This window comes from Nyctereutes procyonoides, unplaced genomic scaffold, assembly GCF_905146905.1.
Source record: "Nyctereutes procyonoides isolate TBG_1078 unplaced genomic scaffold, NYPRO_anot_genome, whole genome shotgun sequence".
NCBI lineage: Eukaryota > Metazoa > Chordata > Mammalia > Carnivora > Canidae > Nyctereutes > Nyctereutes procyonoides.
In genome coordinates this window covers 9,098,596-9,124,675 of record NW_026575048.1, presented here as the reverse complement: position 1 = coordinate 9,124,675, position 26,080 = coordinate 9,098,596, and the positions used below count along the sequence as shown (strand labels likewise).

At 52.0% G+C, this 26,080-nt stretch overlaps 1 protein-coding gene across 4 annotated transcripts; it reads right to left on the bottom strand.

Moving 5' to 3' along the window:
* Positions 1-601: 601 nt before the first annotated feature.
* TRIB2 (tribbles pseudokinase 2) lies at positions 602-25,732 on the bottom strand. 4 transcript variants are annotated; one of them, XM_055327681.1, is made up of 5 exons: positions 25,682-25,732; positions 24,332-24,619; positions 23,841-24,096; positions 18,623-18,915; positions 602-1,681 (listed from the first exon to the last, which is right to left on the bottom strand). In XM_055327681.1, the coding sequence occupies exons 4-5, from the start codon at positions 18,775-18,777 to the stop codon at positions 1,213-1,215; spliced, it is 624 nt and encodes a 207-aa protein (XP_055183656.1). In that variant the 5' UTR covers positions 18,778-18,915; positions 23,841-24,096; positions 24,332-24,619; positions 25,682-25,732; the 3' UTR covers positions 602-1,212. The 4 variants fall into 4 exon arrangements, with proteins under 4 accessions (XP_055183656.1, XP_055183653.1, XP_055183654.1 ...); XM_055327678.1 differs by lacking the exon at positions 25,682-25,732 and adding an exon at positions 24,842-25,628 and having other exon boundaries at positions 24,332-24,625; XM_055327679.1 differs by lacking the exon at positions 25,682-25,732 and adding an exon at positions 24,842-25,628.
* Positions 25,733-26,080: the final 348 nt, after the last annotated feature.

Sequence of the window (26,080 nt, the reverse complement as noted above, 5' to 3'; positions counted from 1 at the left end):
ATTTTCCTTAATAAATAGAAGAATTCTTGAAAATACAAAGGTGCGTATTGGGATAGAGAGCTGTTTTTATTTATATCATCCTAGCTTCCGGCTGATTTTTTTCTTCCCACTTGTCTCTAACCGAGGGCTTTTGTCCAAACCAGAGGGCCTTCCAAGCCAAAAGGATCATTCTTCCTAAAGAAAATAGCTGCCCTGTATTTCATACGTGTGGGACAACCTGCTTGGTTTCACTAGTTTCCAATAAAACAAGGACAAAATGTGTAGCTGAGACCAGAGTGTCGCAAAACCTTCAGATTCCAAGCACTTCCCGTGATCTCGCCCCTGTTGCCCCCAGCCCAGCAGAGAGGACCACCTACGAGGCAGCCCTCATCGTTCGAAGGAAAAAAAAAATCAGGAGTGAATTTCTCTTTTCCTTTCCCTTCCTTTTCTTTTTCTTTTCTTTCTTTAAACTCTGATAGCAGTAATGCATCTGGACGTTTGGCTTCTAATAGCTTCCTGCCACAAACCCATGGACACAGAACAGAATAGCTTGTTAAAGGACAGATTTTTTTTTTTTTTTTTCCTCTTCAGGGAGCAAAGCATCAACATGTCATTTCCTGACCAGGATATTAAATAGTTTATTTAAAAGAAATGACTTGAAAAGAGCAATTAAGAGACACAAAACTGGACTTCTATTCTCTTTTAGCTTAGCACCCAGGTTTCTGGTCAGTCTGTGTGCACCGAATTTTTTTTTAAATGAACCCCATTAATTATCAGATAAGGTGGTTATCTTGTTTAAAAAGAAAAAAAAAAATCCTTGGCCAATTATACCTTCCCTGAATCGTGACAAGAAGTTAAAAGCTAACAGTGCGATGCCAAGATGTGTGTCTGAGGCAGAGAGTTTTGATTCTGTCGGGATCTGCAACTATTTTGGAACAAATGAAAAGTGGGGTAGGCGGAAGCAGCCCAACTGACAGGGGTGGTCTCCGGGGGGCTACGTCAGGGAAGAGGAGCTCCAGGGGCACTGACCCGACCCCAGACCCCCACCCCACATCTCTCGCCCCCCCTGCTACATGTGCAGCTAGCTCCTTGAAGGTTCTCCTTCTTTGAACCGAGAAACTTGAGTGTCAGTGTCTTTCTTGCTACCAAGCCAGGCGATGCGTGTCCCCTGGAAGGACTTTCCACTGCCCTCTCTCGCTCCTGGTACCTGCTAAGTCTCTGTGGGGCATGAGCTCAGTTAAAGAAAGGGTCCAAGTTCTCTTCCATGTTGACATCCGGCACCAGCTGATCAGACACTTCCTTAGCACCATATCCTGAATTCGAGACGCTAAAATCTGTAGAAAACCAAGGATGGTCCAGAATTTCCTGCGAGGTCAGCCTCTCTGAGGGCTCCCGCCGCAGGATGCTTCGGATGAGGCACTTGGCCTTGGGTGACAGAGTCTCTGGAATGTTGAACTGGCCACGCCGGATCTTGCTGAAGAGGGAACTGGGCTCAATGTCATGGAAAGGGTACCGCCCCACCAACATGGTGTAGAGCATCACGCCCAGGCTCCACACGTCGGCTGCTTTGCCCGAGTAGCTGCCACTGGTGTTCAAGATCTCCGGGCTTACGTAAGCGGGGCAGCCGTGCTTGTCGGAGAGGGAGTCGTCATCCCCCCGCAGGATGTAGGCATCTTCCAGGCTTTCCAGCTTGACCCGAGTCCTGCAAGAGAGAGGACAGCGTGAGCTCCTACGGGTACACCGACGTACATGGATCTCATCACAGCATCACTGCTTCTGCTCTAATGTTTCCGAGATCATCCATTCATTCATTCAACCTGGTTGGCCAAACACAACTTACTGGAGGGCCTTCTAGGTGCCAGACCCTGTCCCATGGTGGGCGGGGGGGGGCCAGGAGTGAATAAGTGACAGGGAATTTGAATGAAGCTTTAGAGCTATTGGGGGACCCACACCTCCAGCAAGTAAACAGACCATAAATGACATGATTATGGCCCCATCTCAGTGATGAGGAACTAGGAGGTTCCTACTATTCTCAGATACATTTAGGGGGTGATGGGGATTCACAGGATTTGAGCTCAGATCCAACCAACTGGGAAGCTCCCAGTAGCTCTTTCCATAGCCCTGGCCAGCTTCTGGTTGACAGGATACATTTTAAAATGACCTTTCACTCAATGGCATTTTGGCTTTAAAACAGTCCCTTTGTTAGATATCTGAGATTTTAGGATTCCAGTTTACAGGTAAGAACATCAAGGCTCATGGAGTTTAAGTAATTTGTCCAATGCCTTTTGACTGGGAAATAGAGAAGACTTGGCCCCACACCTTCCTTAGTCAACCTGTTGCTCCTTCGCCACTACCAAGCTGCCTCTCTGTAGGACATAGGCAAAGCTGGGGAATGTTCGTACAGGAATTCATTACTATTAACTAAGCCCTTCCGAGGCTGACATCTTCATCGCAAGCCCCTCTTCTTCTTCTTCTTTCTTTTTTTAAGATTTTATTTATGAGAGGCACAGAGAGAGAGAAGAAGAGACATAGGCAGAGGGAGAAGCAGGCTCCACACAGGAAGCCCAACGTAGGACTTGATCCCGGCACTCCGAGATCACGCCATGAGCCGAAGGCTCAACCGCTGACCCACCCAGGGCATCCGCAAGCCCCTCTTCTTTCCAAGATTTTCAGTTGAACTTGCCTCCTGTCTGGCCCATCACACTCCCAGGGGCTGGTCCTTGTCCTGATAACGATCTGCCTTAGCTTTACCTGTAACCTCGACCTCTAGGTGTCAAGACGTAGGTGACTGGTTTCTCTTATGTGTGTGCAGGGGTATGTGTGTCAATCTTCCCAGTGCCACTGAAGGACGACTGAGCTGACAGGCTCCAGGGCTCTCCCGGAGGCACGCATGAACAGAGGCAGAGAAACTCCACACCGACTTCTGAGACTCTGGGGTCCAGCACTCATCCTCACCCAGCAGGGCTTGATATGACCATTGGGCACAAAAATAAGTGCTCGGTAAATACTTAGGGACATAAGCTAAACTCTTAAAATGAACTATACTAACTTACAAGTGAACAAAGCTGAGGACTAGGACACAACGTGACTTGCTCAAGACTGAAGACTATCCCCCACCCGGCGCCAGAAGCTCCGAGACCAGCATTTCTCCTGGGCTCAGGGGCCTCCCAAGAATTCCCGTTTCCCTGGTCTGCCGTCCCCTGCGTGGAAAGCTAAGTATTGCGACCCTCCAGTGCTTAAAATGGAAATCATCCTGTTCTCCTGGCCGGAAGCCTCCAACAGCAGAGCTCTAGGAGACGTTAAACCCCAGAGGTTCAGTCCCGTTCCATCACATCATGAAGGCTTGCCACGAAGATGACATGGGGCAGGGATGAGGGGCTGGAGTCAGGGTAACCCAGAGAGTAGCAGGCCCTACAAGGGCCTACGAGGTCACTGTCATTCAGACCAGTTGATTCCATCATCTCAAAAGTGCACATCATAGCCTCTACCCTATTATCCCAAGGTGTCACAGGGCTCCAATGGGCAGAGAATAGGAAAAGTGCTCGGAGAAACCACAATGGGGCTAAATCAGAGCTTGAGGCTCAGGTCCACCAGTTGGTCTCCCTCCTCCTCCCTCAGGCTGCAGGTCTGAGCCTTGCAGGGCCGTCACCACGGCTACTAAGTGGGCCACAGAAGGAAGTCGAGGCTCCAGTTCATCAGGTTAGCTGTCTATAGGAAACAAAGGGATGAAATCCCGAGTTGACTCTAAGTTGGGATCTTAGAGGATCTTTGGATTTCACAAGTTTCAAAGACTAAGGAGTGAAGACTTCCCTGTACTCATTTCTGCCAATGAGCAATAAATGGCTGCGATCTCTGGAGAAGGTGCTGGGCTGGGAGCGAGGAGAGAGATTCCAGGCCAGACTACATCTCTCATCTGTTGTGTGGCTGTGGGTAGGAGGTGACTCAACCTCTCTGTTTCTCAAACTTAAAGGGGAGTGTTGGACAGTCTTCTTTTTAATTTCATTTTTTTTAATTGTGGTACAATGTATATAAAATTTACCAATTTAGCCACTTTTAACTGTACAGTTCAGGGGCATTAAGTACATTCACACTGTGGTGCGTCCATCTGGACAAGAGAGTCTGAAAGCCTCTGCCAGTCTTCACATTCTGGGATTGTCTAATATATAGCAACACGTCTTCTTTACGTGCTCACCCATGTCCTACTGTAACTTGCAGCACACACGTTCTTCACCCCTGAAGCTACCGACCTACAGATGCAGGAAAGGTCTAGACGTGCTAACCTGGAACTGGACAGACTGAAAGCCAGTCTCATTCTTCCGGTTGCTCTTTCTAATCCAAGACAGTGGGTGAGGTGGACCCACACCAGCCTCACTGGATGGTCTGAGATTGGAGTGGAGTTGGGGAAACCCAGGGGGCAGAGGGGAGAGGACACAAACAGGGCCCAGGTGGGCTCTCCAACAGCTTCCTTTGTCCTATCCTCACTGGCCACTGCTCCCCGCCCCCCAATTCAGGAGCTGGCCAGACTCCTGGCCTCCAAGGTCACGGTCATTGCAGCAGAAACATTACGGGAATAACTAGAGCTCTGGCAATGACAGCTGTGGGACAAGGGATGGTCCAGTGGGAGGAGCACCAGATGCAGATCCAGGTCTGGAGCTGGGTTAACTCACCTCCAGCCCACCAGCTCAGGCAGGTACATCTGACCTCTTCCCTGAGCCTGTGGGGTGAGCCTAGGGCGTCTCGACTGCATCCCCTGCCCCGCTTCCTCTTTGTTCCTGCCTCTTCACTGCTCCTCAAACACACCGATCACCCACCACAGTCTTTCCTGGGGTCTCTGCACTTGTTCTCCCCCAATCCCTGCCTGGAATGTGCTTCCCCCAGACACATGGACGTCTCCCACTCCCACTCACTTCTTTCGGGTCTCTGCGCAAATGAGCTTCACTACAGAGCCCTTGCCTGGCCGTCCCATAGACAGCAGCACTCGGCCCCCAGTACTCTCCTGCCCCTCGCTGCCACCTGGAATGCCACGCATTTACGCTTGTCTTGGGCACACATTTATACTCTATTCCATTCTCCTGGTCGCTGCAGGGTGATCACCTCGGTCCCACCTCCACAAGCTCAGGAGCAGGTGGCTGAGGTCGTTTTGTATGTAGGGAACATCACCTCTCTTTGCTGCTCTTTCTCTGCACCAAGAGCATAGCAGACGCTCAATCTGGGAGTGAAAGGGACAGTCACACCATCAACCCCTTGGAGCTCCCGTGCGCTCGTCTTTACGGGAGCAGCCCCGCTCTGCCCACCTAGCCAGGATTAAGTGGATGTCAGGTGAAGCACCCACGGGGCACAGGCTGTAAATTCCAATACCTCAGTCCCTGGAGGGGTGAGGGCGGGTGCAGATGTGCCTCCAGAGACCTGAGCTGCTGCTAGCTCGGCCCTTGCAGGAGACAGACGTCACCACCCCAAGCTCCTTATGCTAAACCCCATCTGAAGCCCTTTTCCATTCTTATCCTCTTCCAAGCCATAACCCAAGACTGTGATTCTCAGCTTCACCCTGTGATCCATCCCCTCTACCAGGCAGCAGGGACCCTACCTCCACCCTGATCCTTCTAGGATCCTTCTCCAGATTAAAGAAAAACACCTTCAGAAATGGCTAAGGGTTCAATCTTGTCCATGAATGCCCTTCCCCGGCTTTCATCTCTCTCTTCTCCCACCTCCAGGAGGCGTGCAAATACCCAGTCAACCCGAGAGTGCAGTAGAAAGTGCGTCCCAAGTGCTGCTGATGCTCAGCTGCCCCTGGGCTGATGCACCTGCCACTTCGGCCTCCTCCCTTCAGGAGTCAGGCTTTAGGTGGGGAGAGTCCGGATCTGTTGTCACGTTCGGCTCAGTGTCCACTGTGCCACAACAGCCCCCTATATACCAGGTCAGCTCTCAGTCTTGAAGTCAGAGAGACCTGGGTCCAAATTCAGGCTTTGAAAATTATTAGGTGCCAGATACCAAACACCATCTATGTACCTAGACAGGTGCTGGGTAGCTACATATATTTCCTCTCCAAAGTTGATAAAATCAAGTTCCAAGGCCAGTATTATTACCCCTTTCAGTGGACAGGAGCCTAATGCTCAGAAAGGGTGAGGAAGGGATCCCTGGGTGGCGCAGTGGTTTGGCGTCTGCCTTTGGCCCAGGGCGCGATCCTGGAGACCCGGGATCGAATCCCATGTCGGGCTCCCGGTGCATGGAGCCTGCTTCTCCTTCTGCCTGTGTCTCTGCCTCTCTCTGTGTGTGTGTGACTATCATTAAAAAAAAAAAAAAAAAAAAAAGAAAGGGTGAGGAAGCCCGTCTGGCAAGGGCAGCCTTTTAGGGGCTGGGTGCTCCTCCCTCCCTGGGCTCCGAGCAGCCAGCCCCAAGTCTGGCCCACCCACCTGAGTAGCTGGCACAGGAAACCACAACTGGGCTGTCCCAGTCAATCAGGCCTCCTCAAAGTTGGCAGCACACACGCAACCGGGGTCAGGGAGAGCCGGCCTGGGGGGCACAGACATCCCAAGCAGGGGAGATGAGAAGAAAAAGAGAAGCCCAGAGAAAGATGGGGAGGACGTACTCGCAAGCGTACTTCTGACCTCGCCTCCTGCCCGGAACACCGTGACCTTGTTTACATCACTCCTAGGCAGGGGTCAAGGCAAGGGGTCTGGATTATGTCTTTACCCAAGGGCCTTGCGGGGTGCGCACATGTCAGGAACCCGAGACCGCGCTGCAGTTCCAGCATCAGTCCCCAGGGACTCACTGTCCTATTGCAGGGACCCTCAGAAGGTCTCCGGGGCTTGGGTGTGCCCCCCTGGGGAGCAGGGCTGCCGCTGTCTCCTCCGGAGAGCACGTGTGGGGTGAGGGCCAGGAGGGGCAGCCTGGGACGGTATGAATGAACAGTCTTACAACTTCTCCTGTCTCCTGTGGGACTTATGTACTCCCGGGCAAAGGGCGTCGGTGGTCCTAGAAATTCAAACGTCCCACTAATCACGAGGGCACGGACGCTAGGCACTGGGGATAGGACAGGACTCGTAACACCCATCCTCTCTCTCTGCTTTTTTGGGACAATGAGACAGTGTGAAGACAGCATTTGCTGAGAAGCCCAGCACGGGAAACGTGCAGAAACCAGAGGCAACGCTAACTGAACTAGGGGGTAAGATAAAGCCCCCACCTTCAAGCCCAGGGCCTAGAGGAGAAGACAGACAAACAAGCCCCTGGCAGATCCAAGAGGGTGTGACTTTCGTGCCCACGTTCCTTCCTGGGCCTTTTGGACTTGTTTCTCCCCCTACCTGGAATGTTCTTTCCCCACCCCCCAAAATGTGTCCAGCTCATTCTGCTCACTTCATTCAGTCCCGACTAAGGCGGTCGGCATGGGCTTTGTGGAGGCGGTGGGAATAAAGATGGTACGTGGAGAACAGAGGTTCCCGAAAGTGACAAGGGACGGAGGGATGGTGGAGAATTTTTGTGACCAAAGAGCTGTGAACGACGGTGCTTATCTCCTGCAGCTTCTTGGAGGAAAGAGCCATCAGCCTGGGGGCAGGACTGACTTGGCCAAGAAGCTGCATCCCCGCACGCATTTTGCAACTTGTCCCTGGCATGGGCAGGAACCAGCCTGCTTTGCTTTAACTTCTGAATGAAAAAGCCTTCCACGGGGCAGCCTGTGGACTTGGCACCAGGCCCGGTGCCATTGGATCCCCAGCCAGGTGAGGAAGCCAGAACCAGCAGGACGTGCTTCTACTCCTGCCTCCGTGGAGCAGCACGCACAGGCCTTGAAAGTCCCGATGCCCCGGCCACTCCCAGCAGAGGCCTGGGTGCTTCCCTCTGGGCCTCTATGTGGCAGGAACAGGACACCTGTCGCGAGGACCACGGGTTCCTTCGGCCTCAGTTTCTCTTCTGCAAAATGAGAACACAGCCTCATGGCCTGGGAAGGGCTCCCCTAGCTTCAAAATTCCTGATTTTTCAGTTTCCTTTTATTGTAAACTACAGGAACCGTGCAGCACTTCCTAGATGACACCCCGGTCCTAAGGATCATAGCGGCCATGAGTTCGACCCCTACTGCGTGCTGGGACACGCTCAATCAGCATCTCTGTTTCTCATAACAAAACTGAAGGCAAATGTTACGATGCACGCAAGCTTCTTAGCAAATAAGGAAACCGAGGCACAGAGAATTGAAGGCCCCAGGCCACCTATGGGGTACCTGAGAATACTGAGCTCTGAGTCCACATCAGGGGGACCATCACGCTGGGTGGCCTCTCTGAAACACATCCTGGCACCAGCCTCACAGGATTTACTTAGCGTCAAAGACAAGAACCCGTGAAAGAAGATTCTGGGTTTCTGGAGACAAACACGGCCCCGGGTTTATCCAGCACTGGGCCCCATACAGAACTCTTGCACCCATGACCTAACTCCCGGAGCTCCTGAGCTGGGTAGAGGTGGCTGGACCTGCCCATTTACTAGAAGAAGAAACCGAGCTATGGAAAGCAGATGCAACTCGTCCAAGGCCACCTCGCAAGCCAGTGGCAGAGCCGGGACTCCAAATTAGCATGCCATCCCAAACGGCAAAAACGGCCTACCCCAGCCGCCCCGCTCTGCTTTTAGACCTTTAAACACCGCCCTGGCTCCCGCAGCAGGAAGGCAGCAGGACAGGGTGGGCCAGGGTGGGGTCGGGCTGGAAGGGGAGCGAGATCGAGTGGGCCTGCCCGGGCCGGGAAGTCCGGTGGCCTGAGGTCAGTGGAATTCAGAGAAGTCACTGAAGGCCACTCCACGGGGTGGGGCCGAGCAGGCCAAGGGTCAAGCCAGCAAGGTCAGCTGCAGCCAGACCTCGCCTTGCTCTACCCGCGGCTGCAAAGCCACCCTTGGCTGTCGATTCGGTTGCACGAGCAAGGGGCCCACTGGGGCCTACGCCGCGATGCTATTTCTGCTGCCAGAGAAATCGTCACCATAATTCTGTTTCCTATGTGCACAGATCTTTTTTTTTTTTTTTTTTCCAGTCGTGGCCTCTGAGGACCACCGAGGCGCCAGGTGGTGTAGACTCAGTGAACAGGCCGGACACTCAGGTCAAGCGGCTTCCACATCAGCAGGTGACCCCGGGGAAACCCTCTAGCTCAGGATGAGCGAAGTCTACAGGCCGGGGCCGGCTGGTTCTATCCCGTGGTACGTATGCTCACGACCTGGCGTAGTTGGGGGGTTCCAGAAAATCGCAGCTTAGCGAGATGACGCGACTTGCTGGGGAGGAGCACAGTTGGGATGAGAAGCCAGATCCAACTCAAGCACCCAGATGTTTCCGCAGCACGGCGGCCCCGTCACAATAGAGAGGCCTGTGTCGTCTGCGCCCTGACTCATCCCGGCCACGGGACAGCGGGGAGGCCACCCCACCTCCCACCCCCGAGGCCTTCCCAGTGCAGGAAGGCAGTGCTCCTGGAGCACGGCCTGCACCTCCCCGGGGCCGGGGTGCAGGGGGAAGGAAGGCAGTGCAGCTCCCACTCCCTCATCACTGCTCTGTTGGCCTCTTGCTCCTCTGCATGGAGACCGGATCCCCAAGGACCCCCTGACCCCAAGTGGATGGATCCAGCTTCTCAGCAAAGCTGCAGGCAGGCGAGAGCTCAGTGCTCAGCGGGCCCCCCCAGCCCGGGGTCTTCCAGGAAGAGCGAGCCACGCACACCTCGAGGTCCTGCTCCGGCCTTGGGCCTAGGCGGATCCGGGGTGCAGATCGTTCCTATCCGTGCACCACCGGCAAGGCAGGAGCAGGCTCAGCCAGGCCCTGTGACCCCACCGACCCAGGGAGCCCCGCGAGCCGCAGTCCAGCGCTGGCGTCACACAGGGATTTCCACTTGGCAGAGTGCTACCCCGGGGCTTACCCAGATGGCCCAGGCACATACTACACACGTTCCGGGAGCCAGAAAATCTGGGCTCTGCTCTGGGTCACACCACTAACACGTTCTAGAACTGTGGAGGAGGGACATTCCCTCCCCATTTCCCTATCTGTGAGGATCAAAGGGCCGGGGTCCATTCTGCCTCTTAACCATCCCTCCTTGATCCCATGGCTTGGGTCCTGGTTCAGGCTCAGCCTCCTGAAGTCGATACCCATCCCCAGGCCATCCTGCACGTCTTCCAGAATCCCAATCTGATCCTGTCCCATCCTGTTTAGGAAAAAAAAAAATAACCCTATAATGGCTCCTTGCGGATTTCAGGTCAAGTTCAAGGTCATGAGCATGCACCCCGGGCCTACACCTTGCTTCCCTCTCTGACGCCCCACGGTGCTCTCCACCAGCACGCCCCTCCCAGGGCTCATTCGTGCCTCTTGGCCTTTACTCATCCTTTCTGGACACCCTTCTACTTCACTCCACCCAACCGGAGAAGGAGCCCATCTCCTCCTGACACCCTCATTCTCTGCACCCCACTCTGCCATTAGGATACTTTCTTCTGGATCCTGGAGACCCCTCTGGTGCACACTCATTCTCTGTAACGTGGTATGAAAAGTAACTTCCTTTAGGCGAGGGCTCTCCGGACGGGATTCTCATTCACACCCTCAATACCTAGCGCCGCATGTAGCACATAATAGATGCTTAATAAACGTTTGCAAAATAGCGTGACTCCCATGTCGAGGATGCTCCCATCTGCAACATGCTGTCTCGAGTTCAGGGTATGTAGGCATGATTCTACTTAAGAACCGCACTCTCTAAGGTCCAAAGAATTTCAAATAGGCTTGACTCTATTTCATGCTTTAGAGAGACTCCCGAGAGTGCTGGAAAAGGGACATTTAAGACGTGTTTCCATCCATTGCCTTCTGCCATCAATACGTCTAGGGGATTTTTCTTATAATATTTATGCCTCCAGGGCATAAGGGGCTATTCACACACCCATTTAGTCAATTGCCAGACATTCAGGAAGCATTTACAAGGCTAGTCCCGGGCCAGGTAGGGAAGACAGAAAAGATAAACGGACCCCACTTTACAACTCTGTAGAGAAAATAAAACCCACTCCATAAAACGGAACGCAGGACATCACAGGGCTGCCTGTGGGGTTGGTTAACGGGTGGCCTGTGACCGCTCAGAGAAAAGCAAGTACTGAGCTTCGAGACTCAGGGCTGGTCAGGTCCTCCTGGTGTTCACCTGTGGCCTAACTGTGTGAGACAATTCTCTCTATGGATAGGACAACAAGGGGTGCTATTTTACCTGGTGTCTATTTCCCAGAGCCAGGGTGGTATTTGAGGGCCTAGGCATGGGACCCCAGGGTCCTGGGTGCAGACCCCAGGTCTGCCAACGATTAGCTGTGAGAGCCTGAGCCTCAATTTTCTCATCCGTAAAATGGTGATAATACCACCAGTTTGTTTTAAACTGGTTAATGAAAATCCAGTAGTTGAACAGGATTAAATTAGTTCTTTTAAGTGTCGTAGTTAGAACAGGGCCTGGTCCACGGTGGATGCTAGATAATATTTTGCTGAAATGGATGTCCCATGAGGGAAGGGTCCAGTCTCGCTGGGCACTGTAGTAGCAGTGCCTGGTACATGACAGATGCTCAACACTATTTGCTGAATAAATAAACGAATCTCCAGGTTGTTCGGTGGTGAGGGCCAAGGCCATCAGCTGATGACCAAGAGCAGTCATGACAGCTGCCTTTTTTAAGGTTCTGCGGTGCATCAGGCACCATGCTGGATACTCTAGGTTCATGATGTCCAAGCCACATCAGAGAAGGGAGGCCAAGGTCAAATGGCTCAGTGAAGGACTAAGAAATCCTACTGCTGGGCCCTTGGCTCTGCTTGCCCAGGGTCTCAGTCTAGTCCATCAACTAATTTATTAAGCAAAAACAGTAAATAATTCAGCCAGGAATGCTACTGAAGGATACCTACTAGTTAGCCCATTTCTAGGCAAAGAACCCTGAGGATCCTCTCCCTTCTAACTACGGTCAGGGAAGCCCTTCATAAATGAAAACACCCCACCACAGACATGGAACAGTGTCTTCAATAAATGTCGCTTCTGCATAAATCATGAAATCGAAATGGGAATGATGGGTTAATTTCTCACTTGATGCAGAACAATGAAATTAGCTCTTTTTTGAAAAGGTGTCTCCAGAGATGTATATACGTTTTAGTTTTCTAGGGCTCCCAGGCTGGGCAAGGCCCTAGAGGCCAAAGATCTGTACTTATCCCCACCTCTCTCATTCTGTCACGAGAATCCAATCTGAGATGCCGACCCTCAATGAAGGAGATCTTCATTCATTCGATGCCACTGTGTTCCAGCAGCAGTGAACACGAGACAGCCTCTGTCCCCCAGGAGCTCTCAGGCCAGCAGGAGCTGAGGACAGCGTAGGGATGCACATGGACAATCCAAGGGGAGACTGTCCGGGTGCTGCAGGAGGGGGGATCACCAACCCATCCAGGGAGACGTGGGGGCAGTGAGCCTTCCCCAAGGGTTGGCAGTGCCCCAAGTACATAGAAGTGGTCAACAGAAAGAAGGGGATTCCAGGAGCTTGGCCTCTTCAAAAAGATCAGGACTTTTGCTAAAATACAACGAGCCTACCATTTCACGTAAATCGTTATTGATGAAAGAAGGCAGGGTCTGGTCTCCAGTCTGGTCTCTGTATGTATTTTGTCAGATATTGAAGCCTCAATGGAGGCTGAGGATCTACAAGAAGAGCCAGTATAGAAATAACCTGAGAGAGACAGAGCAGAGACAGAGAGAGCGTGCACGCAGACCTCAGTCGGTGGGGGGAGGAAAACGCACCCGCCACACGGGTGACATAGGTCCTGTGCCTGTGCAGATGGTGGCAGGTGACACCGAGAGCCCCAGGGCTGCTGGGTTTCTACAAAGGGTCCAGCCTCCCTCCTGCAGAAGCAGGCACCAATCAGCTTCCACAAAGCAGAGGAAATGCAACCTGTGACGTCAAGAGATAAAAATCTAACCAAAGAAGAAACATGTACAGAGGCATATTTCTCCATTCACGGGGGGGGGGGGTATTTTTGCGCAGGGAAATGTCAACACCGAATCGCGACTGGGGGGCGGGGAGTGGGGAGGTGGCCAGGGGCCTGGTCCCAAGGGAGAAGAGAAAGCAAGCTGGCAAAACAGGAGCTGTTGTAGGAACCCCGGGCTCACTCCTGGGGCAGCCTGAGGTTGCACCTCCTTCCAGGGCTCTTCACATCCTGACTCAGCAAGCCGCCCTATGTCACCCAGGGGGCCAGATACTATGTGCACGGGGCGGGGAGGTGAAGACAGTGGGAGCTGCCGCTTGTCCGTGGCTGATTATGTGCCAAGGCCTGGGTTCAGCTGCATGAAGTCATTTAATTTCATGAGGAAAGTCTTCTGGTTATTTCCACTCTGCGGATGAAGCAATCTGGACAAGAGAGGTTATGTAACTTGTCAAGATTAAGTTTACTAATTAGCATAGGAACAGGGGCTGGAATCCAGAGAGTGACTCGGCCTCCACACAGGAGTAATGGGTCTTCTCCCAAAGCTCAGGCCTTCCCTCAGAGGCTCAGAGTGAAACAGGGGGCTTCCTGGAAGAGGCGGCCCAAGTAGGTCAGCCTAACAGCCCAGCAAGGAGAGGGAGCCTGGGGACATGGGCACACCCTCCTGGGACCTGGGCACTGTCCTCTTTCGGGTTCACCCCCCCCCCCCCCACACACACACACACGCAGCCCCTCCCACTCGACAGCCCATCTCTGATTCTACTACAGGAACTGAGGATGCAAAAGGTGTGTCCACGGTGAGCACAATCGGGGTAGGGGCTTAACTTCCTCAAAAAGAAAACAAAACCACCTTAGTTCTGTCCTGCAGAAACATCCCAGGGACAGAGGAGAAGTAGCAGCACAAGGCCGGGGACAGAGTGGCTGGTCCAGGCCAGGGGAGCAGGCTCCTTCACTCCCTGCACGTGCCTTGTGTCCACCTTCCCGTGCGTACATCTTGTCGACCTTCTGGCCCTTCTGAGCTGCACACTCTACCCCTTTGCACTCACCCTGTTGGTCACCCTCCCAGCACTGATGATCCAATGATTGTAATTCAGCAAGAAAAGAGGGTATGGCTTAAATCCGACCCTTCACATCACAAGGGTTCCACTGCTTGTGAAATGGATCCCCTAAGAGCTGGAGCACGTTCTCCACAGGACTTGGGCGCCCTGGGAATGGCTCGTTCACAACGGCACCATTTTATCAATGACTTCAGGACCAGCTGGCCATTGGCTATTTTCAGCCCTTGCCCCACCTTGTGTGCTTTTGGATCATTTCACTCTCACAGCCCCCGACAGAGATGCAGTCCTAATTTCTGCCCTGAGCAATCTGCAGCTCAGGGGCATTCAATGGCTCATCCAAGACCAGGCAGCTAAGGAGTGGTAGAGACAGAATGCGAATCTAGAACCCAAATCAAAATAAAACAGAAGCCAAAGGCCCTGCAGTGCTGCTAATTCGACGCAGAAGCAGAAGGCACCCTGGCATCAGGCCCTCATGTAACATGGGGTGGCGCGTGTGCATAATGTCGTCAGAGCTGCTTTCGAGAAACTGGACTAATGGCCCTGACAGTTCTACCAAGAACCCTTTCATGGATGGTCCCGGATTCAGCTACAGATAGGTCCAGAATCGGAAATCCACTCATAAGGAGTCAGCTCACAGGCCGGTCTCGTTCTGCACCCAGTGGGGCTCAGCCAACTTCACTATGTGATGCTTTCACCTTCAATCCCTTACAAGAGCATCAGACAATAAGACGCACATCCTTGAGAGAGAGAAGATCATGCACAAAAGAGGGGTCTGGTGATTTGAAACTTCAATAAAATAGGGCTTCGAAAGGCCTCTTCTGAGATTTTCCCCCACAGGACCAATGCATAAAGGGTCAGAAAACAGACAGACTCCATCCTTCACCGTTTCAAAAGCCTTTCAAATTCAACCCATTGTTTTCTCACACGCTGGATGCTGGATGCTGTCAGGAGAGGCGTAGGCTTCAGTCCTATTCAAATACCTATTGATGAAGTCCTGCCGATTGGGATGGATGGTGAGGGCTGCCAGGAGCCTGGTCCCCAGCGAGGTCCCCGGCTGCTGTCCCCCTCAAAAAAACAGACAGGTCGCTCCATGCAGGCCACTGTGCAGACCAACAAAGAGGAACTCTGCCGTGAAACTCAATGACTGCTGGGACGTACAGAGGGAGAAATGCATCGAGTGACAAACCCAGAGTGTCCCACTCTGAAATCGAGACGTTAAAAAACAAAACAATAAGGAGGAAGCCTACAAGGCATTATTCCTCTTTCATAAAAGTTGACAGCTGGCTGGAGAAAAAAGTTCCTGTCGGCTACTGATGAGAACATTTAGAATGTCCTTGAAAATGAGAGTGACCTTCTCAGAGCTGCCCAGACAGAGACATTTGTCAGGCTAGGAACAGCCAGTCCACCGGGACTTCAGCACGGTGTGGGGTAGAGAAAGAGCTCTGGAGTGAAACGATAGGATTTCCAGGCTGGCTCCATCATCAGCATGCTGGCTGTATGACCTTGAGCAAGGTCACTTAACTCCTGGGCAACCCAGTCACCTCGTCCATCAGACGAGGAGTTATTGTTCTCTCTGACGGTCCCCACGGAGGCAGGGCTGCACGGGCTCAAGTCCTGTCAGATATGCTGGGGACGCGTGATGACCAGCTTCCTCCCTGTCACTGATGCTTCCTTTTTCAGAAGGAAAATGCTCTCTGAAGGTAAAAAGGATTTAGCTTTGACATGCTTACTCCAGTGAAGTGTTCTAGTTTCACATTCATACGGGATACTTTTTTCTAGATCTTTCTAGACAGGGTCCTGCTCTTCGGCAAAAGTCAAACACCGCTCTAAACTCAGAGCCAGAGACTCACAGTCCTAGCATTGGAAGCTTTTGACATCTTCATGTTTCTTCTCTAGGCCCTGGGACACCAAGGAGTTCAGCTTTGCCACCATGCGCTCCTGGGCACTCTTAACTCCCCATAAAGGACAAGCCAGGCCTGCAGCAGCAAATGTGAGGTGTGACTCAGCCCCTTTTTTGCTTCCAGCCATCTGTGGGCACTGGGGCCAGCACCCTCACCTCTGGGGCTCTGATTCCAGGCAGCAACAGGAGAGGACTGAGGGATGAGCCCTCTGGAGACCCTAGAGTCCACACCTGCTCCCATGTTCTGTGACCTGGGGAAGTCCACCTACTGTGACTCGCTTCATAAATATGTATTTACCATGTGTGTGCTATCACTGGGTGCACCACCCTGTATACTCGCTGGTGTCTGAAATTCCTCTCTAAAGAGACACAATCAGGGCACCTGGGTGGCTTAGTGGTTGAGCATCTGCCTTTGTGATCCTGGAGACCCGGGATCGAGTCCCGCATCAGGCTCCCCACATGGAGCCTGCTTCTCTGTCTGCCTGTGTCTCTGCCTCTCTCTCTGTCTCTCATGAATAAAAGTAAAATCTTGAAAAAAAAAAAGAGAGAGAGATATACACACAGTCAAAGGTGATGTTTAAAAACTTGGATCCCCAGGAGAGAGGGCATTCATTTGCTCTTACTCCTCGTGGCAAGCAAATGAATTTCTTGAAAGCTGATTTAATAGAGAATATGTCCTTACTTCAGCTCTTTCTTGTCTATTAAGTTTGAGAATTCACAGAAGATTCTGGAGTCCTCCTCTATAAAATGAACATGATGATGCCCATCCCCCCATCTGCAGAGAGAATGAGGTAAGGCCAACAATAACCTGATAGCAGGACCTTAATAGTGGTCTCCAACTACCGCCTCTTATTTTTGTAATTACAGTTATTACATTTCCAAGAAAGGTGGAACACAGAAGGACAAAGGAACTACCTTTGTCAGCAGTCTGTTGGGGTCAGATGTGTATGTAACTTCCAGTGACAATACTCAATGAAGCACATACCCGATGTTATAACTCAGAAGGACCTCAGAACCAGTAAAACAGAGCCAGGACAATAAAAGGATAAGAAACTTGGGGCCAGGAGGAAAGGGCCAAACTAAAAGGTCACAGAGGGTATTAAAGGCAAACCTGGGACAAGAACCTGAGTCTCCAGACTGCAAGAGCAGAGGCAGCTGAGCTGAAGAAGAGAAAATGTAAACGTCGCCCCACACTCGAGATCTTAGGCGAGCTCCCTATTCCTCTGTTTGTTAGTAAGAGTCAAAACCGTGCACTATCAAGAGACCAGGTTATTAGCTGCCATGAATGCCTAAGACACCTCTTTATGGGTAAAATATATGGAACAATAACCACTCAGCTGCATGATAAACTGTCACAAAATTATCGCATTCGGTTTAAGTAACCACAGGCCCTTTATCTTTGCTCATCCCCAAATGCTTCCCATTTACTTCCCAATGAGCTCAGACCATAAAGATGAACAAAACCGAAGGAGATAACACTAGATCTCATTCTAGATCTGTCATGTAGGACATCAACAGACACCTATAAGCAGTAACCTAAACTATCATACGCCTCTGGGTACACGGCAGGCTAACTGGCAGGAAGAATGGGTGAAAAGCCAGATCTGCACCAGACATATAAAAGATATTACAGATTAAAAAAATGATAATAATCCTCCAGATATGTTTGTTGAGGGAGTGAATGGATGGTATGCGTGAGCTCTGCACTCAGATGGTCCTCAGGGGCCTTGTGACAATGGGATCTCCGCTTTACCAACCGCTTTTCTAGTAGGAGCTGAGGAAGCCCAAGGTCATCGTGGTAGAAATTCTGGAGCAATTTCTGGAATAGTCAGCAATGATTATAAATCACTTGCCTCCATCCCTCTAAAACAGTATACTCTTCAAAAGAAAAAAAAAAAAGTGGCTCAGAAGAGTTGAACAATCGAAGAGAAAGCAGGCCCCAAGTGGCTTTGCCCAACAGAATGTCATGGGCCAATGGAAGAACAATGAATGGAACCCAGATGCCCAGCGTCCTGCCCAGCTGTCCCCCACAATAACCCAGACCTTCACTTCGCTTTGTATGTGTATTGGCAACTTCCTTACCTGGCATATGGTCCTTCGCACACTGGAACATACTCATCTTTCAGGTGAGCTCCCAAATCACCTCTCTGATAAGAACTCTCTTGACTTCCAAGTCCTAGTGAGAACTGACATCCCAGCCCCCAGTTCCCATCTGACCCATATATAATCTTCATTTAGGGCTTGGAACATTCCTTTGTAGGTGAGTTGACCAGCTAACGCACGCTGATATTCACATTACTGAGAATTGTGATGAATAACACACGCGCCGTATCAACGCACACGTATACACTTAGGAAACATCTACTGAGTGGGGGAATCAATGAATGGATTCTAAATGACTGATGCCAGGCACTGAGCCCATCGGAAGGCAGGATTATTTCAAAAGCAAAACTCGTGCCTTATGCACACTGAAAAGGCCACAGAGGCTTCCGGCCACCTTCAGAGTTCACGACACCAAAACAAAATTAATTAGCAGGTCGCAGACCGTCCTGGCGCCCGACCTCTGAGCATTCAGTAACACCGCTGGAGCAGCAGCAGCCTGTCTTCCCAGGGCACTTAAGTCACTGCAATATTCATTCACCTCCTTTGCCCTCCCACCCTGCCTTCTCGCCGGGACAGCGGCCAGCACGATAATGTCCACTGCAACCTCTCAAGCGAGCCACTCCTGAGCAGCCCATGAGAGTTCCAGGTCCGGACAGGAATGACACTCACCTTTCTTCGTCCTTAAAGATGAACTTCCGCAGCTTCAGGTCCCGTAGCACCAGCCCCCCGTCGTGGCAGTGGGCCACGGCCGATGCAATCTGATAGAACAGTCTGGCCGCCTCCTCCTCCCTCAGCTTCTTGCAGGTGCGGACAAACGAATGCATGTCCCCATAGCTTCGCTCAAAGAACACATAGGCTTTGGTCTCCCCCAGGATAATTTCGGTGATTTGGTTGATGTTGCTGTGGGCAGACAGGCAAAAGCACGGGGCCAGGGATTCCTGGTAGCAGCTGATATCGAACACCTAGGACGGGATTCACAACAAGACCAAGAGTCAGAGGTGCCCCTTCTAGAGCCAACTGCTAGCATGCAGACCCCCCCCCCCCAAGGCATTGGCTGTTGAGGGGACGAAAGGCAGACAGAACCTGGATGCACACCACACTGGCCCTGACTGCTCCCAGCTGTCCTTTATCTTTGCTCATCCCCAAATGCTCCCTTGACCAAATGCTCTGAGCTTCCGAATCTCCATGTCGAAAATGGGCAAATGACACCTGACTCTCAGTGTTGGGAAGATTATATGATAAATAAATAAATAAATAAATAAATATAAATAAATACAAACAAACAACACATATTATATGATAACGAAGGTAAAAAGGCTTTGCAAGACGTAAAATAGTGCATAAATGAGACATCTTAGCATTTTTTCCTCTCTACCCCCATCGGTGGTTTACAGAAATGAGGCAAAATCTGCAAGCGACCCCCTGCTAAGTTCCGCAGACAGCGTCTTATTTTCCTCCCAAAAATGAAACGGAAGAAAAAAACCGTACATCACTATCCAACCGTGGCAATTGTGAGCAACATGGTTTGTGCTGTGCCAGTTGCGTTGCATAGGACCCTACAACATACTAGCAATTAGCAGAGTAAATACGTAGACCTTGCCTCAGGGTCCTCTAATTCCATACCTTCATTTTACAGACGTGGCTTTGGAGGCTCAGAAAGCAAGGCGAATAGAGCCCCAGCGGCAGAGCTAGGAATAGGACACACAGTCCTTAATAGGAAAGCAGACACGCTCCTCGACTCCCTCCACAGCTATCTAGCTCAATGAATCAGTTATGCAATGATTTTCTATGAATCAAAATTAGCCTGTGAAATGCCACCTCATTGTGGGGTTATTTAAAAAGAAAATCCATCCTCAATACCTTTTTGAAACCACCCTAAGAGGAATTAAGACTACAGAGAATCGTTGAGGTTATAAGAAAAAGCTTTCATTCATTTCAAGACCTCCAGTAAATCAGGAATACAAATCCCTGGGTTTGGAATGTGGTTTTACTATCTGCCTGGGAATGTGGGCACATGACTCCATTCTGCGCCTGCAGGAGTGAGGGGCAGGCGCGAGGTGCTCTGCTGGAGAGCACTGCAGGCCTAGAATGCTCCAGCAACAACCATTTAGCTTCTTAAATCTTTTTCATTAGTTAGAACACCCTCTCCTTGATCCTCGTTTTGCAGCGTGGCCTAGAAATCACCCGTCTGAGGCTCTAATCCTGGCTTGGCCACCAGTAATCTGGATAAGATGGATAAAGCACTCAGGGTCACCGGGCCTCCCTCCTCTTCCTAAACTGAAGACGTTGATTTAGAACCCCGCTGACCTTTTTGGGGTCCGGATCCCACGTGAGAACCCGATCAAAGCCCTGTCCCCTCCTGGCTGACAATGCCCATTCTCCCATGCGTGCAGAATAACACTGGATTCATTTTAAGGGGATTCGCAGGCCTTCGGCAACCCCATCCAGGGACACAGGCTGCCACTTAAGAATCCATGATTTAAGTTCAATCGCCCTTAGGTTCAAAAAATCGGAAGAAATCTGTGAGTCAAACAAGGATAGAAAGAACCTCAGGAGGGCTGGTGCTAACCCAGGGCGAGGAAGCAAAGTAACGTTGTGAATGAACCATAATGAGGCATCTCACGAAGGCGGCACAGCTGCCGCCACTATAACCTAGAATTTAAGAATGAATACTTGAACATCTCCAGAGACCACAAATCACACCCTGATACTGTCAAATGATGACCTACGAGCAGTGACCTCAGAGGTCCGTTCAATTAGGAATCTGAAATGCCTGAGTCAACTTTAACACCCAGACTGCGGGCAGCAGAAACCTAGGAAACCCTCAAAAATTTCACAGAGAGTAATAAACGTCTTGCAGTGGCTAATGTAAACACTCCGTGTTATATAATGGGGGCGATGTGTCCTGGAGCACCAGGCTGCAGGCTCTGTCGCCAGTGCTCATGGAGTCACAATGATTTGTAATACCCTCCTCCCTCAAGTTGCATTTCTAGAAAAAAAAAAAAAATACATGGTGATTTCTGCTCCACACCTTCAGTCGGTTAATCCTGTCCCACTGATGATGGACACAGAAATTTAAACAAACAAACAAGACAACATATTCATGGCAGCCTCAAGGACTAGCCAATACCCTCTGGAGGAGATCAAATTCCAAGATGGTGGACAGAGGATGAAAAATAAAACAAACACCCCTGTTCTCCCAAATGGGTAAGAACCAAACTTTTAGTAGCAGCTATAATAGGCATTTATGGGGTGGGACTGGTATTTAAACCATCACCTTCAAATGCAAAATCCAGCCATAAGCCTGGCTGCCAGCTTCTTTTAAATGTTTAATTTTAATTTAGAGCCTTACTTATATAATGTGACAGTTGAGATAAGGCAGTGAGATCAGGCCATCATTAGTAGCATTTGCAAAAAAAAAAAAAAAAAAAAAAAAAAAAAGTGCCCATTATTCCAAGATAGTAATTATGTCAATCTGCACAGTAGCTACCAGCATTTCCATGAAAATGATAAGGTAAAGACCCCCTAAAGCTGCCCTCCTTCATTTGGCTAGCTTAAAGTAGGCTCAGGGAGACAATAAACAAACAGGCCTGATTATTTTGGTCAAATGATCCCAAAGAGGGTCCTGTAGAATTCTCTCTGCAGTCCTCTCTAGTCATGACATCTTTACATTTGGTCTGGTCTTGCAAAGACTTTGTCCTTGGGTCAACAAGGGAGCTGGAAGACATGAACTCTTTACTCTGAGACACGATACGGAACTTGATTCAATGTGCAGATTTCACAGTGCCCTGCGGTAAACTGAGTTCACACCGTGCATCTGGGGGTAGCTCGTGGAAGCAGCCTTATAAAAACCACTTGGGGCTTCCCAGGACACATACAACTCTGCTTGCATAAAAAGTCTTGCAGCCTTTGCAGGAAACCGGGCTGCCGTGTCTTAAAGGGATGACCTGTGTCAAGCAGAACAATGATACTGCACTTAAATCCACTTGCAGCCACACAGTAATTGCTGAGGGGCTTGATTCAATCTTTGCAAGAACTAAACCAGCCGATTAAGTACAGTTTCAAGCCAAAGAGCAAGTCTATGAATGACACCGAAAGGTCAGCCCAAAGGGAAATACGTCTTGAAGAATCTGGAGGGAGAAAGAAAGAACAGGGGCAAGTCCCCTCTGCCTTTAAACAAAGAAATAACAGCAAGATGCTCCTGCAGACTTTGAAGGCAGAGTCCCTTTACTTACAAGCGTCTCCAGCCTTTGAAAAATATTAAAATGTTGTACCGAAGTTGAGCAAAGGGAGTGAACACTCTCACTGCTGGGCGATTGTGCATATTTCACAGGAGAGTGGCAGCTCTGTGGAATTCATTCATTTCAAAGGATGACTCCCCTATTGTGCAACCTTGCAGGTCTTCTGAGAATTCAATCCAGCCCTGAATAGCCTACCGAATTTTGGTTAACCGGGCACAGTCGCTCTGGGTCTCAATAACTTGGGAGGAGATGCAAAATACCAAATGCTCCCGAGAAGCAGAGAGCTCTATTTAAAGAGTCTCTGATTTTCCCCCTGAGATCTGAACTGAGCAATTGCAAAACTGACTGAAGACCTCCACAAAACCCATATTTACAATGAAAAGGCTCCAGTCCGCTACGAAATAAGGCAATCTGTGGTTAATGGTAGAGAAGCGCGGATGTTTTATTCGTAGCACAGCTCTGCAGAGTGCCCATGTCGAAGGTAGCAGAGGTCCTCACTCCTCACCACCCCCTTACCCGCCGCCCCCCTCCCAAGAAAAGCCAAGAGTGACCGAATATAAAATTAAGTGACAATGAATTCCTGATCTATGTCCCAATGCCCAGGGTAGCAGTATGCTCTACTCTATTTTTTTTTTTTTTTTTTTTTTGCAACTGTTCCCCTTCTCATCCCCTCCTCTGGAGCGCACACAAAGACACACAGACACCCCAGTCACTGTTGGGGGTCAAAGACAAAAAGGAAACTGAAGTGCCCATCTCTGTATTAGCAGTGAGAATCCCAGGGGCTCCAGAAGCCGGCCTGTAAACCCTACAGGCAAAGGTGTGTTGGTGGTGGTGGGGGGTGTCGGAGGGGGGGTGTCGGGGGGGGGGGGTGTTCAGGCACGGAAGTCCGGAGGATGAGCAGAAAGGAGGCCACAGAGAAGCAGCCAAGGACTCACTATTTCCTACACCCAAAGGTGCGCCTGCGGCTTTGATTTCAACCCCCAGCCCTCCTTTCCAGGCTGCAGGCAGCAGGGAGCTCTTTGTAAACTCCTTCCCCGCGCGCTGGGCCCCTGGCTCAGCCGGAGGGGACACCTTTGTGTGTCTCCTTTAAAGGGCACCTTCGGAACAAAGGTTTAACACCTGCACGCTTCTAAGAACAATGGCTGCGAAAGGAACCCGGTCATCAGTGCCCTAAAATGAGCGGGGGATTCCCTCCTCCACGGCGGGAGGGGGAGGGGGGGAGGGCGACAGTCGGGGAGACAGCCCCGGGCGGCCGCGGGCCCCGACCCCGCGCAGGGGCGCCCCACGGGCCTCGGGGAGCGCGCGTGTTCGCGGCGCCCGCGACCCCGCGGCTCTCCCCGGGACGCCCCCGCCGCGGCCCGCCCCATTGTCTGCAACGCTCCAAAAACTTCGCAACTAGTCGAACGTGAACAAATAAATAAAGCCCCTTTTTAACGAGGCCACGGAGAATTATCCCGCGCGTCTCCCTCCTCCGGGGGCTCCGGAGCTTGGCGACCTCCCGCCCCCCCCACACCCCCCCAACCTCCAAACGGGCCCGGGGAATCTTGTGAAAAGACAATAAGCAAAACAAAAAAGCACCCCCCAAAAAACAAAACAAAAACAAACAAACAAAAAAACCCCAAACCAGCAAACCCCGGGCTCTTTACCTTGCACACCAGCTCCTCCCCACTGTGCAGATGCACGGCACGAAAAACGTGGTCTCCCTCCAGAGGTTCCAACAATAAGTATTTCCCGATGCAAGAAACGCAATGCGACAAGTTCGGAGTCTCGGGCGGGCTCGGGGAGCCGAGGTTCGGGCTGAAACTCTGGCTGGGCTCGGCGGACCTTATAGACGACAACTCTTCGAAATCCTGGGTTTTGTTCCGCGATCTCCCATATCTTGCTATTGTGATGGGGGTAGACCTGTGTATGTTCATGAGTGTGGGGATCGCACTCGGCAAACAGACAGACAGACAGACAGACAAAAAAAAAAAAAAAAAAAAAAAAGCACCCCCGCTGGAGAGATGGTGAGTCGCTGGCGAGCGCGGCTGCAGGCGCCTCCGTGCCACGGATTTTAAAAGGATACGCGAGGGGAGGGGACGGGGAGGGGGTACGTGGAGAGAGAGGGAGAAGCCCCCAGATGGGCGCCGCCGGGCACCTGGTCGGCTCCGAGCCCCGGCTCCCGGGGGCGCTCAGTCCGCAGCAACTCCGAGTCCTTTTGTTACCCCCAAGCAGCCGGCGATTTTGCAGAGTCTCCGCACTTTTAGTTTCTTTCTCTCTGCCTCCTTCCAACGTGGGTCTAGACGAGCCACCCGATTGCTCCGGCGGGGAGCCGCAGCGCCAGGTCTCCCGAAGCGATCCCCACGCAGGCTTCCGAGGCGCGGACCGGGCGGAGGAGCCCTGCTGTCTAGTTTGTGCAATCTTGGAGGAGCGCGCACGGCAGCCGCTGGGTCTCGACGCGTTAGAAACCAAACAAAAAGGGAAAAAGGAAAAAAAAAAAAAAGAGAGAAAGAAAAAGGAAATAAGCACGGGTCTACCGGCTCGCGCTGCACGGCAGACACAATCCGCGCTGCACCCCCCCTCTTTTTTTTTTTTTTTTTTTTTTGGTGGAAAGGGTGGGGGGCGTGGAAGAGCGGGGGGGAGGCCGGCGGAGCGAGGAGCTACCTACGTTTTAACTGTAGATGGCGTGTGAGGCTTTTCCAAGATCGCAAGAGCTCTCCAAAATTTAAACAAACAGACAAAAAAAGAAAAAGGGAAGAAAAGAAAGAAAGAAAGAAAAAATAAAAAAAAAAAAGAATGGCAAAGGAGCATTTAACTTGGAGCGGTCAGCGCTGCCAACAAAAGGTCGCAGAAGCTGGTGGGGCCGAGAGTGGCGGCGCCGGGCGCGGGGTGCGGGGCGCGGGGCGCGGGGCGCGCGCAGGGACCGCGACAAAGCCCGGGTCGGCCCGCCGGGCGGAGGTCAGCACAGGCTCATGCTGTCGCCGCTCGCTCGCTCCCTCGCTCGCGCTGCAGCCCGTCCTCCGAATAAAGCCAGAAGTGCAGGCAGGGACGAGCGTAGATCAAAGGTCTCCGGTTCCCCCGGCACGAGCTTCCGGGGGGAGGGCGAGCTGGAGAGGGGCGAGGTGGGGGGGTCCCCCGGGCGCTGGAAGGGGATGCGCCCCCGGCCAACCTGCGGCGCGCTCCTTTCCCGCTGGATAACTGGATCTTGCCTTGGAGCAATTTGCAACCGCTCCGCCTCCCCCGGACCCTACACCCAAATTGCCCGGTGGGGTTTGTTTTGGAGGAAATTGATGGCTTTTCTTCTCCGTCTTTTATTATTATTATTTTTCTTTCTGTCTTTCTTTCTTCTTTCTTTCTTCCCCGGAGGTAAGAGGAATGTGTATTTGAAATTGAAGGGGGGGATGGGCGCGCGGGGTTGGGGGGGGGCGGTGGCCGACGGTGCCCGAGGCCGGTCCCCGAGCTCAGCACGCCCGCAACTCCCGGCGACGCGGTATTAATAGTTACTTACGTGGCGGGGATCTCGGAGCGAGCGGGGCCCCGTGTGCGCGCGTGTGTGCGCGCGTGTGCGCGCGTGTGTGCGCGTGTGTGTGCGCGCGCCGGGCTCGCGCTCAGTCTCCCCATTCAATGTCACCCACACATGTCCACGGAGCCCCCGCCCCCGCGGCCCCCGCGGCCCCCGCGACTGGCTCAGCCCCGGGCCGGCCCCGCCCCGCCCCCGCCCGGGCCCCCCTCATTGCGCCGGGCGCCCATCAATCAGCCCCGCCGCTGCCAGTCCTCGGGCGGCTCCCCGCGCCCGCCGGCCGCGGCCACTGCCATTGCCGAGCTCCGAGCTCCGAGCTCCGGAGCTCCCGGCCCCGGCGCCCTCCGGCTCGGCCCCCAGCGCGATATCCTTCCGCGGCCCGGGCGG

What these genes read in the sequence shown, in the direction of transcription:
- TRIB2 (XM_055327678.1), bottom strand. Translation starts at nt 24,984, where the DNA reads ATGCTCCTTTGCCATTCTTTTTTTTTTTTATTTTTTCTTTCTTTCTTT. An exon ending in ACGCCATCTACAGTTAAAAC is followed by an intron (nt 24,626 to 24,841) that starts GTAGGTAGCTCC and finishes TAACGCGTCGAG; the next exon opens with ACCCAGCGGCTGCCGTGCGC. An exon ending in ATCTTTAAGGACGAAGAAAG is followed by an intron (nt 1,682 to 18,622) that starts GTGAGTGTCATT and finishes TCTCTCTTGCAG; the next exon opens with GACTCGGGTCAAGCTGGAAA.